General features: G+C 38.7%; 1 protein-coding gene across 2 annotated transcripts in view; it reads right to left on the reverse strand.

The window, feature by feature from the left end:
* Positions 1–1,900: 1,900 nt before the first annotated feature.
* Positions 1,901–15,659, reverse strand: part of SNAP25 (synaptosome associated protein 25) — a 30,092-nt gene continuing 16,333 nt past the window's right edge. Inside the window, exons 4-7 of one of the 2 annotated variants that reach the window (XM_085312034.1) lie at positions 12,331–12,448; positions 8,379–8,504; positions 6,328–6,472; positions 1,901–2,168 (exon numbers count right to left, since the gene is read on the reverse strand). In XM_085312034.1, the coding sequence (XP_085168160.1) occupies positions 2,100–2,168; positions 6,328–6,472; positions 8,379–8,504; positions 12,331–12,448 (458 nt within the window). In that variant the 3' untranslated portion in view covers positions 1,901–2,099. Of the gene's footprint in view, positions 2,169–6,327; positions 6,473–8,378; positions 8,505–12,330; positions 12,449–12,585; positions 12,704–15,659 lie in introns of both variants that reach the window. The other variant, XM_085312042.1, reaches the window with a different exon arrangement.

The raw sequence follows: 15,659 nt of genomic DNA on the forward strand, positions 1-15,659 counted from the left end.
GCACCCTGACACATTCCCCAGCACAATTATTGTCCTCTTTTCAGTAGCCCTTGATGTTCCAGAATGATAGTGCTGTCACAAATACTAGAATCCCTGAATGAACTGGATTGGAAATGGCCAGCAGATTAAAAATATTTGCTTGAAGCTTTCTCTTTGCTGTGAAGTAGAGGGGGGAATATTTGCATAAATKAAATTTTAATAGATACTAAAAATAAACAGCACAAAATGAAAAATAGCTTGTGTCTATATTATCATGCAACTTTAATTACACAAGCGTTTATGTTCTTTATGTATTTTGACTTAGGGCCATGTGAGTGAACTGTCAGTCATGTATAGTTAATTATAATTTGTCTATACAGGAGGAATAAAAAACCCTGGGAAAATAYGGTAACAATTTTCATTGGCAGTAAGCATTGGTTGTTTTTAGTCATTTGATAAAATTATTCTTAGCAGACTATGCAAATTCTCTAGTTCAAAGGGTTCCCTGAGAAGAAACRTGTTAGCACATGGCTAGATCCACTACAGGAATTAATTATCCGTTTGTACCATCTCATTTATTTCATTTTTTCTTTCCTCGAACAATAAAATATAYTTTAATACAATGTTCAGCAAACCAAGCCAGATTATTTAAAATAATATTCATGTTCAGTGTGCTCAGTGTGAACTACTATTTTTAAAGTTGGTACCTGTCCCTTTTTACATTATTCAAAACAGAAATCTTTGGTTTCCACTTGTCATACAGAACTAGTCTGTAAGGGATCTTTGGACTTCTTTGCACTTCTCACTTTCCCAAGTAAATGGCAAATAACTAGGTGTCACTGATACATAGGGCAACAAATCGATAAAGCAAGCATAGATTCTGAGATCTATAATTTTTAATAATTTTTAAACTAGCTACAAAATGTCAATCACTTCACAAACTGACAGGAGACATAAGGAATTTCATATTACATGCTGTAAATGATATTTATCTCACAGTTTATCTAGAGTTCATTCATTTAGGTTTTTTTGTTATTTTTTTTACTGAGTCAGCTACTAAACATCTCAGCGATTTGGTGTGCATAGCTCTAGGTAAGCAACAGAGAACTGTACTGATAACAAACCACATGGGGATAGCGACTAGTAAGAGAAAGCCTTATAAAAATTACATTTCTTTGCACCATTTCGTATGGTAGTCGTTTCCTCCAAAAGATAGTCTTCAAAAGCAGCAGACAAACCCAATATATTACACTTCTTTTTGTCTTTAACATATTTTCAGCCAAGCTTTTATTTTGCTGGCAATGGCTAAATAGTGAGTGCCAAATCCCTCTTTTTCATTATTAAAAAAATGATCATGATTAATAACTATATATATATATATATCAACAAGAAAAAAGTGGCACGACTGCAAACTTGCTGGTATAACATAGTCCCAAAAGAGTCCGAATACTGAGCATGCTTTTGTTGTCATTGTTGGTGTGCTACTGCCATGGGAAAAGTCTTGTTTAAGTAGGAGTCTAAAAGTCTATTTATTCCTCATGCATAAATGCATAAATCACATCACTTTTTAGTGCAATGCTTGTTATAGTAATATAATTCCACATTTGTCTAATCATGAAATCATAACAACGGATAATGGTAATGAAGAACTGAAGACAGCAGGTTTAAGTGCTTAAACATCATGATACCCAAAGACAGGAGCATGGCAGTAGCTCTGTGGAATGTCACAGTTTTACAAGAACAATACTGTATATTTAAAGGTTAACAGCACGTTTAGCATTCCAACATTGTTGTCATTCAGCAAACATCATTAAAAAARGGGGGAGAAGAGGAAAAAATAAAAGGAATCCCAAACAGAAACAAGGAAAGGAAAAATCTCAAAAACATCATAGTGAGCTATAGCCATCAAATCAGCACTATGTACAACCTTTGGAAAGAAAGATATCTAGAAAAAAATAATTACAAGTATCATTTTTGGAAAGCTGACAAACTACACAGGACAACATTTACAATGGGGCTGATATGTGCATGTGTGCAAACCTAGTAGGTAAATACCATGATAAAAGCATGAAGGTGCTGCCCTGTTGGACAGTGTTAAAAGGAAATGCACTTTGTTGCATTTAACCACTGCCCAGCATCTTTGTTGCACGCTGGTTAGCTTCATCAATCCTGGTTTTGTTGGAATCAGCCTATGGAAACACAAATTAAAGAAATAGTTGATTATATGGCAGAGAGAAAACATTTACAATGCTTTGTTGCCAGTTCCTTAGTTTCAACTAGATCAGAGGGGGAGAAAAAAAAGGAAAATATTGGGGAGCTGGTTTTCTAGTGGTATTGTCTGGTTTTCTGACGTTTCAGACAACAGTCTCTGAGTAAAGGTTTTGTGTTTGACAGTTTCTGTGAACTCTTCTTCTGCTATGCCAGATATGTAGCCAGTGTTGTTAACTCCATTAATAGGAATGCTCTGGGTGATAACTGGGATGCGCTAAAATTTAGATTGCCATGCAGTCAAAACTAAAGTTTTGTTCAGTGTACTGGAGAGTCACTGGAGTAGAGAAGCTAGATCATCTTATGCAGGGAAAGTGGGGAAAAATAAATTTATCTGAAAAGAAATCAATCTAGATCTCTTTGCTTTACATGAGACAGGAAGGGAATAGATAGGAGTGATGCCATTATTCCGTTCTCTCAACAGAATTCATTCGTGTGGTTGCAAGACAGGGTAACCTCTCCCACTGGGCAGCAGCATGAACAGGAATTAAGAAAAGGAAGGAATTCTACCGTTATTTGAAAAAAATCAAGCTACAGTTTAGGCTAGCTAAACTGTTAACTTCACTGTCTTCTGTAGTTTAGCCTTTGTCATGCTTATAAAATGATAATAAAGCAGCACCACCTTGGAGGTTTAGGAGTTGTTGAATGGGAGGACACTTTAACTGTGGGCTTCTGTAGTTCTGGAGAAGTTAGTTTGGGATACAGAGACATTGTTTTAGCTGACATGAATTGGTAAAGTTCCATTCAAGCCCATTATGCTATACAGACTTATGCTAGGAGTGGGACTAGTTTTCGTCTCTTGAAATCGGCCCTGTGTGAATTATGTTATTGCTTTAAAACATAAAATCAAAGCAAAGCTTCTTTTCTGTGGTTTAGTGCCTGCATTTTATTAGCTTTGATGACTATTTCCATTTTGCAGGTGTATCCAAATTGTACAGATTTATTTTAAATCTTCAATTTGCAAAGATATGGCATGGTGAAGCAACTTTCTCACATACATTCCAAAATCCTTTAAAATGGTTATACTGATGTGAAGTAAATCATTCTTAAACATCTTCGGCTTTTCTCTGTAATTGTTTTTGCAAATACTATGTAGATGTGTCTTTTTATTACAGTAGCATGTAATCAGCTCATTATGAACCACACTTATTTATATTAGTTGTGAGTTTGACCTTGTCTGTAACAGTCTAGCTACCTTATTAAAAAAAAAAAGGTTTAGGAAGCTGTCGTAAAATATACAAATACTAGGGTAAAGCTGTATGTGTATATACTTTTTTTTCAGAGATGAAACATAATGGTCCTGAATGGAAATACTAAAGTCTAACTCTGGTGAATGACTGTTGCATCAAAGTCAGTGGGAGTCTTGTCAAAAACCTCTCCGCTTGGGTCAATACGGAACACTTTTGAGCCCTTCATACTTTCTCTCTGGCCTCTATTTATGGCTCATTTCAGAGCAGGGTACTCTGGTGATGATGGCTAAGCCATTTGACCCACTCATCACATTTTATTTTTTCCCTTTCTTTCTGACTTGAAGGAAGGACTAAGCGTTTTATTTATTCTCTGATTACCTTGGATAGATCAGACTACATCCCCACACTGTGAGACGGCTCTGGCTTGGACACACATATCCAGTTTAACATACATGCTTTACGAGCCTTTGGGTTAGCTTTGTTATGTACCCCAGCTTTTGCAAAGTGTGCCAGCTAAGGGTCTTTCTAATGGTCATAGCTGATCAAAAGCACAGAGTTTCAGCTGGTCAAAAAAAGAAAACAACTCCAGCAATGCTGTGCTGCCTGCCACCAGCCAGGGCCATTATTCTAATGCAGTATTTCTTTACAAAATTGACATGTATGCAGTTGTTTTCAGCATTATCCAGCTGTCATTCACTTTTGTGTCTTCATAGAGGGTTTTCCTAACATATAGTTTCTTTTCCTTGTGTATCATTATTGCTCAGACCGTGTGTACTTACCCTGAGAAAATCAGATCTTTGTTAATACTGAACTGTCTTGTTTTTGTGCTGCTATCATGTGACTCCTCTATATACACTGCAAATCCATCTTTCAAAAGTGTGTCGCTGTTCTTGGCCAAGATCTCTCTGTGGCTAGGCCTGCCTATGAGGCTGGATTTAGTGATTGATACTAGCTTGCAGTGCTCTTTTATTACTATATAAAATGATGTATAGCTAATTCTAAAAGGAGACTCTGTAGATGTAGAAGACAAGCCCCTCAGTTAGTCAACTGCTGTCAGCATGGACTGCCTAGGAGCTTGGTCCATGTGCTTCATGTGCACAAAATGCCTAGTCGATGTTTTCAAAATCCAGATATTTACAGGCATGAACTAACAGAAGAGCAGTGCAGTGTTAGAAAGTTAGGGTTGCCACATTTGGTGATAGCATCCTGAAGGCATGAACGGGACACACCTGATTTCCAAATATAGTGCATGTCACATGCCACTAAAATTATGTTATGAATAGAATAGCTGTTAACATGAAGTAGTACATGTCCTTGTACTTCCTCTGAGAAAATGATATGCATCCTAGACTTCTTATTTAAAGCTAGTATGACACATACTATATAATCCTCCAGTCCCTTCTTGCAGTGTAGATAGGCTACTTTCCAATGCTTTTCTTATGAATAACAATGGTAAATCCCTTTCTCTACTTTTTTCCATTCTTTTTTTCCCCAGAAATATGAACTGCTGCAGAATGGCATCACAGTAATACTGTGCATTTTCCAGTTCATTCAGACTAACAGATGCAGCTTTATAAACAGAAGTTCTGACTGTTACAAAGCTGTATGCTCTTTTATGTTATGTGGCTCTCTGTCTGAAATAAACTTMCTTCCTTTAAGACAACATACACTTCAACCAGTTCTACCTGCAATCAAACTCTGGTAAGGAAAGTTACCAAACTGTGTGAACCCTTAACAGCAATATTTTCTTTATATCAATTTGTTATGTTAGGCTTTCGTGTAGCTAGCTGGCATGAAAAACAGACGTGGACAGCTTGCTCTCAATAGCTTGCACCTGTAAGAAGGCTCAAGAGTACAAGCTCTACCGCTTAAGGTCAGCATTAATTCTAAGCAGTACAATTAAGTCCTTGGGTTAGATCCTCAGGTTGTGTAAATCTTAGCTGAAGTCAAGAGCACTGATCGATTTTACACCAGACAGAGATCTAGCCTCTTATGTTACTTCAGCTTGGTTGTGTCCATGCCTGGAGCTCTGCTAGTAATGAATGCAGATGGCTTGCAGATCTTAGGACCTGAGGACAACAGTGAGTTCGTAGCTGGGTGTGGAGGGTGCTACTATCTACTCTGGAAATCTACAATGCAGATCTGGCATTGGAATTGTGCTGTCTGCATTTTTATATAGTGATTTCACAGTAGTACTAGTAAGCTTTTGTCCTTCACTGGGCCCATGCAGGACCTGGTTTATATATATACCTGGAGTGAGCTGGTGGATCTCTATCCAAAAGGAGTTAAAAGCAGGCAGCAAGACAAGGCTGACTGCACTGTTACCACAAGTCAAAGCCAAGCTTAGTAAGTTTGCATCCTCCTTCTTGCACTGGCCCTCCTAGCAAGTGATCCAAATCTGAATCATTTATGGAGTTTCTGAGGGAAGGAAAGTCCAGAAAAGTTTAAAATTTGCCAGGAAATGCCCAGGCATTCAGGCGCAAGCTCCCCAGTTCTGCACAGCTCAGCTCACTTCTTTCCCAAAACCTTTGCAGAAGGAGCTTTGATCTGTCTTAAGTGCTAGCCTTGCCAGCTGTTGTCTTTTGAACTCAGCAGTGCAGTGTGACCTGCAGTGAAGGATTACTGAAAATCTACAGCAGCAAGCTCTGCTTTGGTCCAGGGATTTGGAAGAAGAAAGAGGAACTCTTGCAGCTGTTTCTGTCCCCTGTCCTTCTCTGAAAGAGCTGAAGAGGATCTGCAGCATGACCCCTAAGTTGAAAGAGCTGAGAACAGACTGGGTAATCTCTCTGTCTGCTGCGCTTCTTACAGCAACCTGTGCCCATGAACAAAGACTTGCAAAAGGGAAAACACAGCAACTCTTTGGGGTTCTCTGAGAAATGTCAGCTCTTACCTTCTCCATGATCCTGTCAATCTGGCGATTCTGTGTGTCAATCTCATTGCCCATATCCAGGGCCATGTGACGTAAGTTTCCAATGATGCCGCTGACCTGCTCGAGGTTCTCATCCATTTCATTTTCTCGGGCATCATTTGTTACTCTGAGAGTGAAAAAACAATTCTTTGAGTAGAGGCAGAGGAGGTACCTCTGAAACTCTGATTCACCTTAAACCTCCCCTGCATCCTTCTTCACTTACAAATTATAGAGGGTGCTGCTATGCTAAGCTTTGAAGAAAAGGGATTAGTTATTAAGAAGTTAGCTTGAAAACCTTTGCATTCTTGCTTTTTTAACTATTGGAACTAGTTGTTTGAGTTCATTACTGCTCCATTTGTACTGCTCATTCCTGGTGCTCCTGGAAGTGTTACCGTCTGAGCTTGCCTAGTCCACATACCATACCTGTTTGCTAGTGATGGTGCTTCTCAAAAGAACAACAAAAATATCTTCATTTGGGCATTTGGACTTATGTATGGTTACAGTATATGTGAAATGCTGGAGGGCCTTGGAATTGAAGCTATACTAGCTCCCAGCCTTGGGCCACATGCAGCTAACTAGTACAGTACAGTCCTTGAGACTTGGGGCTAATTGAAATAATAGACATGAGCAGCTTCAGGTGTGAAAGTACAGACCTAAACTCCTAATTAAACTTATTTCCAGTAAATGACAGAAGCAACTTTTCTCTGATTTACTGGCTTCAGTAAAGATCCTTTGCCTTTCCTATTAGCCATATCTTTTTCAGTTGCTTGGTCTTTAAAAGAAAAATAAAACTTGCCCTTGAGCCAAGCGAACTTAAATGACAACTCAATCCCACACTCTGGACTGCATGACAATATTGTTTCTATGACACTCATTTCCCTTTAATACAGCAGCCAAAAAATAAGTGGATAATAGTTTTTGGAAAGATAATTACTTATTAATCCAGTATTCTTAATCTTCAGAGATCAAAGCTTTGCCTGCTGGTATGCCTTTATCCATTCGGCTGATAGCATTGTCGTCTAAATACCTGCTCAGTGAGTACTGTAATCAGTATGTACTTATCATTGGATCCCTGTGTATTGCTGAAAGTTTTCAGCTTGGTTTTCAGCTACTAGTGTAGCCATGTGTTTAAAACCAGCTTTCATTTGAATGCACGGTGGTTGCCACTGAACTGTCAATGTTTTTCAGCAGTTATGGTGTTTCAGCAGTTGAGGAACAGTGCATCATCTCCCATTTAATGAGTTTTTTTCTGGGTAATAACCATAAGCAGGAAAGTGTTTTTCTTGAAGACAGCGTACCTCTAGTAAAAAGTGTGCTTCATGTTCTGCACTTGCCTGTGTGCTTTGGCAAAGGGCCTGAGGCTCTTCTCTTTCAGAAAAGAAAGGAAGGGGTGCTGAATGCTTTGATATACCCTCTGTCAAGGACAGATAATGGATAATGAGCCCTATATATTTTGAAGACCAAAATAATTATAAGCTAGCTTTATTTGACACTTCCAAGACATTTTACCAACTGTCATTAATGAAACCCAAAATAAGGCTGCAAGTTCATTGATCTTGCTGGGGAACTGGAGCACATGGGTCACATGGCAAGTGCTAACTGACCTTGAGAATCTTAAACCTAACATTTCTGCTATGAAGGAAATAAGTATATATTATATCTGTGTAATTATCACCCAAACCTTGGCAATCTCAGGGAAGAAGATTCGGGGCGAATATCTTCTGGTTCCTAGTACTGAGGCCCTGACTTCCAGGATTTTCATCAGCATCCTCATAGTTATTTGCACTAGCTCAGGCAAGCAGCCATAAGGCCAGGTGAAGTTGATGGAAGCAGTGGGTGTTTAGGGCCTCTACGAATCAACATCAACCTAAATCTGAACATCTACCACCCAGTGGAAAACAGTGGCTGCATTGCATTACCAGGAGTCACTGAAGGAGTGAATGAACATCACAGAACTCATGACCATATGGAAGATTTCTAAATATATCGATGACAAGCAAAATAGAGAGAAAACAGTGGATGAAGAGACTCACCTGCGGATAAAGCCACCACTGATCGCCATCTGCTCCCGTTCATCTACGACACGTGCAGGCTGGCTGGCTACAACCCCATCCTGATTATTGCCCCAGGCTTTTTTGTAAGCATCACTTGATTTAAGCCTACGCAAAAAAGAAGATGAGTAACAAAGCAGCAAGTGGACAAAGACAAATTCAAAACTCTTTACTTCTCCAAGCTAAAAGCTGAATCAAGCAAATGAGTTTTCAGATAGAGGGTCATTGATCGTATACCGATATATCATAAGCCTGAATAAAAGGAGATATTATTTTATTGCCACAACAACTGATCAGAAGTTTTATTTCCAACAGGGTGAATTGCAATTGTCAGGTCTACAACACTGCACACAGGTTTTTGGATGTTGACTTAGTTTCCAGAAAGGAGAAAAAATCACACACACACAAAAAAAAAAAAAGAAAAAGAAAGGAAAAAAGAAAATAAAAAGTGAAGAAATAGATAACTGGAAAACATTGTTTCATTTCAGTGATACATATGTTTTGACATCAAACACAGAACGTACTGGCAAACAGACATAAAAACAAAACTGCCAAGTATAGTATGTACATCACATCACAGCAACGCACCCTCTTAGAGAAAAACAGATTTGGCTAGATTTTAACAAGTTACCATGCAGCAAATTGGGCTTTGTTGTTGTTGTTTAACATGTATGTGGCATAATAGGCATTTAAAGCCACTAACCTTTTCCAAGGTGATTTGGGAATGATTTTATCATACAAGTCATTGGAGTCCTAATCATAAGAGTCATTGGATTCCTAAATAATATATCGGTACTTGAAAGTAGTAATCATACATCGACAGTTGATGTACAAACCTTTCTCCACAGAGACAAAAAGTAAAATAGGCAGAAGTGAGATGAGTGCAGGAGAAAAGAAAAGATACAAGCAATCTAGCATCAGAAAGGGAAAATTTTCTACATTTTCTTCATGCACCAGCTACAGGCATGAATAAGAAGTGAAGCATTCTCACTAAGCACAGTTGCCCCAGTAGTTCATCATACTCTCAATGCACCAGCAGTAACAGCCTTCACAATAAGCAAGACACAGGCAAAAATGGATCATCACTTCCTTTAGGAGCTTTAAACCACAGGACTTTAAAGCAGTCTATCAGGTGGTTGTATTTGCTGTTTATGATTGTTATGTTAGCTTTCAGGGAGCCATTTTTGACTGAGCTGCCATGGACAGAAAAATTAAAATCCAGGCATACCTTCAGTGGCAGATTAGCATGTGCCAGCATGTTTTGGGTTGCTGTCTTCGGGGTAATTGGACAAGATCAGACACTTAAACAGGTGAGCATGAGTGTTTGGGGTCTGTAGCTACAAATTCTTGGTCTTATTTTAGAAATGGAGCTGTTTTCAACAAAGCTGTTGAGAACTGCAAATCCCTATGGTTTCCATGTTCTTCATTTTGGCTCTAGTCAGTCATATAAACAGCCCTGTGACTTGGCTTTTGTGGGAGAAATTGGACATGCTTCTAGTTGGGAAAGGACACAAAAAGCCCAGCTCCGGAGCTACATTCTCTCCATGYTCTCTGAAACTGCTTAGCATCTTTTGAGTCTAAAGATGTGTAGCATACTTTGATACAGAACTCAAATCTAAATTAAAAAAGGTTCTTTCACAAGTAGTCTTCTATTTGCTGCTTGCTTTCTTTTAAAATTTGTGAAGACTTAGAAGAGGTATTTGATTGGTTTGTTTGTTCTTAGTTCTCTGAAACTATACATCATCTTTGGTGCTTCTGGAAATGAGTGAAGCTAGTTCCCTTGCTGYGCATGCAATCACAGGTGTTTGTCTGTTCTTTAGACCTGCACAATTTTGAGAGTGATGCAGTGTTTGTGTTTGAGGTGAATGATTTTATACACCAAGAGCTCGATCCAGTGATTTTTGTGCATGTAAAACTTCCCATTGAAGTCAACAGGTGGAATCTGGGCCTGCTCATGATCAATAGCAGTTGTCTTACTGACCTTAGTCTGGTCAAAGTTGTATGCTGTGGGAATTTTGGGTCTTCTAGGAATGTAGGATCAGGCCTTACATTTTAGTATGGTTCACTGAATTGTATTTACAAGCAACAGAGAATAATTGTATGTGATATGGTTAAACATTTTGGAATATATGCAATTTGCCACTAGCCAGAAGATCATTAGGGGATGATGGTGTAATCATACTGATTCCCAGAATTGTTTGGACAATTCTCCTCCTTAACTCTGCTTCTCAGCATATCATCTTWGGTGCACCAGTTCTTTCCTGACATGGTGAGTCAAAGACTTTTTTTAAACATGTTGACTGATTGGTAATGCTAGTTTATCCAACCTAGCTGCAGTCTGTAAAGGTCAGTCAGAATGCTCCCTTGAAATAGGAAGGGAAAACCTTTAAAAATGAAGGCCTACCTCACCAAATGCAGGCAGTGTCTTTCAGGCCCTGCACCTGTACATTTCATTATATTGCAGTCATTGGGGAGTGGTAAATGTTTCCAGACCAGATACCAGATCTTAATCCCACAGGTCTGCCTTTCAATTTTGTGCAGTCTTCTCTACAGCACAAAATATTAAACCTACCCTAAAAAATGAACATTTCCTGCAAAATACCTAAGTGTTTTTTTGTTTGGTTGGTTGGTTGGTTGGGTTTTTTTGCAGCTTAAGGATGAACTTTTGACATAGATGTTATGCTCCAGGAGGAGCAAGCCAAGGCAGTGTTCCTATTAGTTGCAACTTTCCTCTCTCCCACTTTGCCCATGTAGGCAATGATACAAATATTCTTGGCAAAATGCATACCCTAGCAAATTGTTTGTGGCTTAGTATGCAGGAGCAAAATTTATTTTTAAAGCTGAGACAGTATCTGTGTTTTGTCCCAAGGGAATTAACTTCGAAATAAATGGTGACTGTTAAGACAGAAACCCAGTCCTGCTGTTCCTATTCCAGGCAAAATTCCCACTAAATGCCACAACAGCTTTCAGTCATTTGGCCTTCATAATTATGGTAGGATCAGGCCATGGTTGTGAAAAAAGTATCTGTGCTACGCAGAAAGAGAGTATAACAAGATAGAACCACAGCACTCTACGTTGTTTCCTGCAAAATCTTTGGCTAACCATTTATAAATATCGTCACAGTAACCTGGTTGAGAGCTGACTCATTGCATGCTGGATTTGCTATTCCTTGAGATATTCTGGTTGTTCCAGTTTGTCCCTAATTTATGCACCCACAGTATGCACATAACACTTTCCTTTGGCATTTGAATCAAGCTTCACATTACTCGGAGAACAGTTTCGTTCAAGTGTGATGGCATGCAAACAAAATTCAATGCATTTCAACATTTCTGCTTAGTGTACATTCTACCCAAATGAGAGAAAATGACACAACGTGTTCAGTTTTTCTCAAATTTGGTTCTCTAAGGCAGGATGAAAATCATTGCAAGTTGGATTCCAATTGTAAAACGTCACGTCTCCAAGATCTCATCAAGGACAATGTCTATTGAACAACAAGAGGAAACATGATTTCCTTCCATAATTTTTCGTGATGTTTGTTATTACCTCTTCTGTGTTTTTAAGCTATGAATTTGTATTATTAAACTTTTTTTTTTTGAAAACAGTTTTTAAAATTTAGAGTCTCTAGGATTAAGTAGCCCCAATGTTTTTGTTTGCTGGAAAATGGAACTGCTTAGTACACTTTGTGTAAAATGTTGAAACTTTTGCTGGTAAAAGGTGTTGATAGTGAAGCTTTCACTGTAGTATGCCTGATTTTAATGCATCTACGGTAATTCCCAGTCAGTTGTCTATGCTATGAGATGAATGCATTTGAATCAGAATCGTTCTTTCTGCATGCCACATGCTCATCCTGTCCATGTGCCTAGCAAGGATGAGCTTCACAAGGCCTTCGGGATCAGCCTTAAGTGCTCAAAGAGATGAGGCAGGCAGCACCTACTTGTTACATGGACAGACACAAAGACCACAGAATTTTCCTAGGTCCGTCAAATTCTTTTCTGCTTCTTTCATGTCCTTATTGATTTGGTCCATTCCCTCTTCGATGCGTTCCAGTTGTTCTGATTAAACACAAGTATTTTATCCCCACAGAATGAAGCAGATGGAAAAGGACAAAGAAAAAAAAGACAAAAACTTCAGACATTCACTGTGACAAAAAACTGGACACCACATAGCAGAGCCGGTACCCAGTACCTACTTGTTACAAGGACATATGAAAAGGCCACAGCATTTCCCTAAATCTTTTAAATTTTTCTCGGCCTCCTTCATGTCTTGGTTGATATGGTTCATGCCTTCTTCAACACGATCGAGTTGTTCTGGTCAGGACAAAGGGATGACAGTGTGGAATGAATTGTATTTTTGTTTGCTTTTGTCTTCAACAGAACATGAAAAATGACCATGTAAAACTGAATTAATAATGATATTACAATGCATTAATCTCAACTGATGCATTGTTGCAAGGATGTATGCCAGACTGGATGCTGAAGATGTTTTTTACTAAAATGGGAAGAGTAAAACAAAGGAGGCAGATGTTTGAAATATATTAATTTAAACAAGATGTAATGGTGTAGAAAGGAAGGGTTATAAACTTTAAGGTCCAGAAACATAATACAATACATCCACTTACTAAGACACCAATGACATCCAAAAGAAAGAAAGATACAATGTTATTATTTTGCATTTATGCATGCTAATACAAGAGAAGTGTCCTTCCATGGAAAATACTTGAATTACTTACACTTACAAATGCCTTGGAATTAGATGATGTTTGGCAGAGTAACTGCTTTAATTAGTGAGTGATTGAGTAAGAGATTTGGTAGTACTTCTGTCAGAGATGGTATGAGCTATAAAGAGCAGTGTCCAAGTACTCCTTTTTCCAGAGGCTGAGGAAGATGAGAGCTGCCACTCTGATGGTATTGGATATTAATCTCTAATCTGAGTATGGCCTCAGGGCTGATTCTTTCTCTTTGGGGCTGCTGTAAATTAGGAGTTACCCCAGTGAGCATAGAGGAATTGCAGCAAGCTAAGGAACCTGATCCAGTGCCCACTGAAAGAGGAGCACTGGCTATGACACATTTTGTCTCTGACTCCGAGGGATCTTACATAAACAAACATTAGCAAAGGCTAACATTTTTCCATGAGGTCACTTCTGATTTGCCCCAGGTCAAGTGACCAAATCAACAAGCCCAATAACCAGCCACACACAGGCACTCGGTTTCTCCACTCGTATCAAACAGAATTTTCCTTATTTCTGCTGAGGCTGACATGATGTGGATTTTTCTCAATGGCTCTATAGCTCAGAGTAATTTATCGTGTTAATTTTTTCACTAATCTTAAAGCTGAGAAAAACGGCTTAGAGGAACGGAACACCACAATATAAAACTTTCAGACCAGATCCTTCACTGATGCAAACAAACATAGATCCAGCTGGATCAGGGTTGCTATATGAAGTTTGGTGTAACTAAGGCATTTAACACTGCTGGAAAGCTCAGCCATTTGTTTAATGTGAGACAAACCCAGATATTACTACATGGAATAAAAAAGTTAGTTGAAGTGGTATTTCAATGTGGTGGAACTTTTCACTGTACCTAAGAAGACTGAGTAAAGCAATCCCAGTAAAACGCAATTACATTTCTATRCCTTGTATTGAGTAGAGAAAACATAAACACAGAATTAGAGCTGAGAGGACAGGAACTAAGACAGCACAGGAGGTTATAGGGGAAATATAATGCCTTTCCTGATGTAAGGTTAGCCATGTCAGAATAAAAGGAAGGCATTTTAGAAAAAAAATGATGTGCATATTCATATTAGTACAAAAGTCCCCGTGACTTCTTTAGGAATAGGAAGGGGTCTAATTTCTTACTTGGGTTTCTATTAACAATTGAGTTTTAGATTTTCAAAGCTGTCTGGGGGATTTGGATGCCCAATTCCCATTAAAATTAATTTTAATTAATTAATTTTAATGGGAATTGGGCATCTCACCCCTAGAGGGCTTTGAAAATCCCAGCCTAAATTATTCAAGTGAAATAATTATAATATTGAATTTGTGCTGTTTATTTAATTCTTGCATGAGGCTGGGCTTTGAGATGGAGACACCATATCAGTATTGCCAGCTACGTCTGCTTTTCAGCTGTCAGTTCTCATTCCCCTCAGCTGGATGTGCCTGCTTCCTGATACCGCAGGCATTATAGATCCTGAATCCAAAGATGCATTTTGGGGGGATCAGAATTATCTGGCAACATTCTCTGAAAGGAGCACATTTAATATGAGCAAAGGATTAGGAAATTAATAAGGAAACCTGAGAGATGTGTTGTATAAGTTTGGCCAGATAAACTGCTGAACAAAGAAATGCGAGGTTAGACTTTGTTATAGCATGCATTGCAATTTTGTTTGCTGGTTTGGAGGCTTGAGCAGAAACTTTAGTTCATGTTTGCACCCACAGATCATGAATTTAACTAGCCGAATGGGTTTTGTGCCATTCCAGTTTAAGGAGACATTCTCATCAGAGGTGTGAGTATGTGATAAAAGGTGATACTCCTGCTCCCCACATACTCAGTCTTGCCTGCTCCTGTGTAGCTGGGCAGCGCTTGCTCTAGCTGTGTGAAGCSTGTGCAACTGTGTGAGTGTGAACAGCTTTTATACTGGTTCATGCAGCATGACCAGGAATTGCTAAATCTCAGTCGCAAATTGCTTCCTCCTGCTTGTGAGGAGACAACTGTGATTGCAGAGGCCGTTTTTCAGGGCTATTAGCTAAAATCGTCCTGTTTCCACATGCATATTTTGACAAAGTAGTCATTGGGAGGGACATATGATACTGACCTTCGTTTCACTGATTTTACTGCCTATACTTCTCTAACCTTGGCTGACTAGGAGAAAGCATTAAGACTGCAGAGAKCAGTCCTAGATCATGTATTACTGGTCAGCTTCCAGCCTAAGCATGTTTCCTTACTCAGATAACAGCTTCACTGAAGTCAAATATATAGTAGGGTTCTTTGAGCTTTCTTTCTCAATTTCCTATTCTGCCTGAGTAGGTGAATGTTAATTGAAGAATATATTTGACATGACTCAAAGACTTTCCTTTAAGTTATACTTCTCTTCAGGACTCTGAATCAATCTTGCTCTGTGTATATTTTGTGTGTATGATGCCTATGCTGTTTCTGAAGAGAATACAACTAATTTAGCTTTCATTAAAGCTAAATTAAATTTTGTTAAATTTACGTCATTGTAAAAATGCATGTGACATTTGTAGCTCAGAAGTCCAGACATCTGGTT

The sequence above is a fragment of the Rhea americana genome, unplaced genomic scaffold (genome assembly GCF_003343005.1).
Source record: "Rhea americana isolate MKP2758 unplaced genomic scaffold, rheAme1 scaffold_109, whole genome shotgun sequence".
NCBI lineage: Eukaryota > Metazoa > Chordata > Aves > Rheiformes > Rheidae > Rhea > Rhea americana.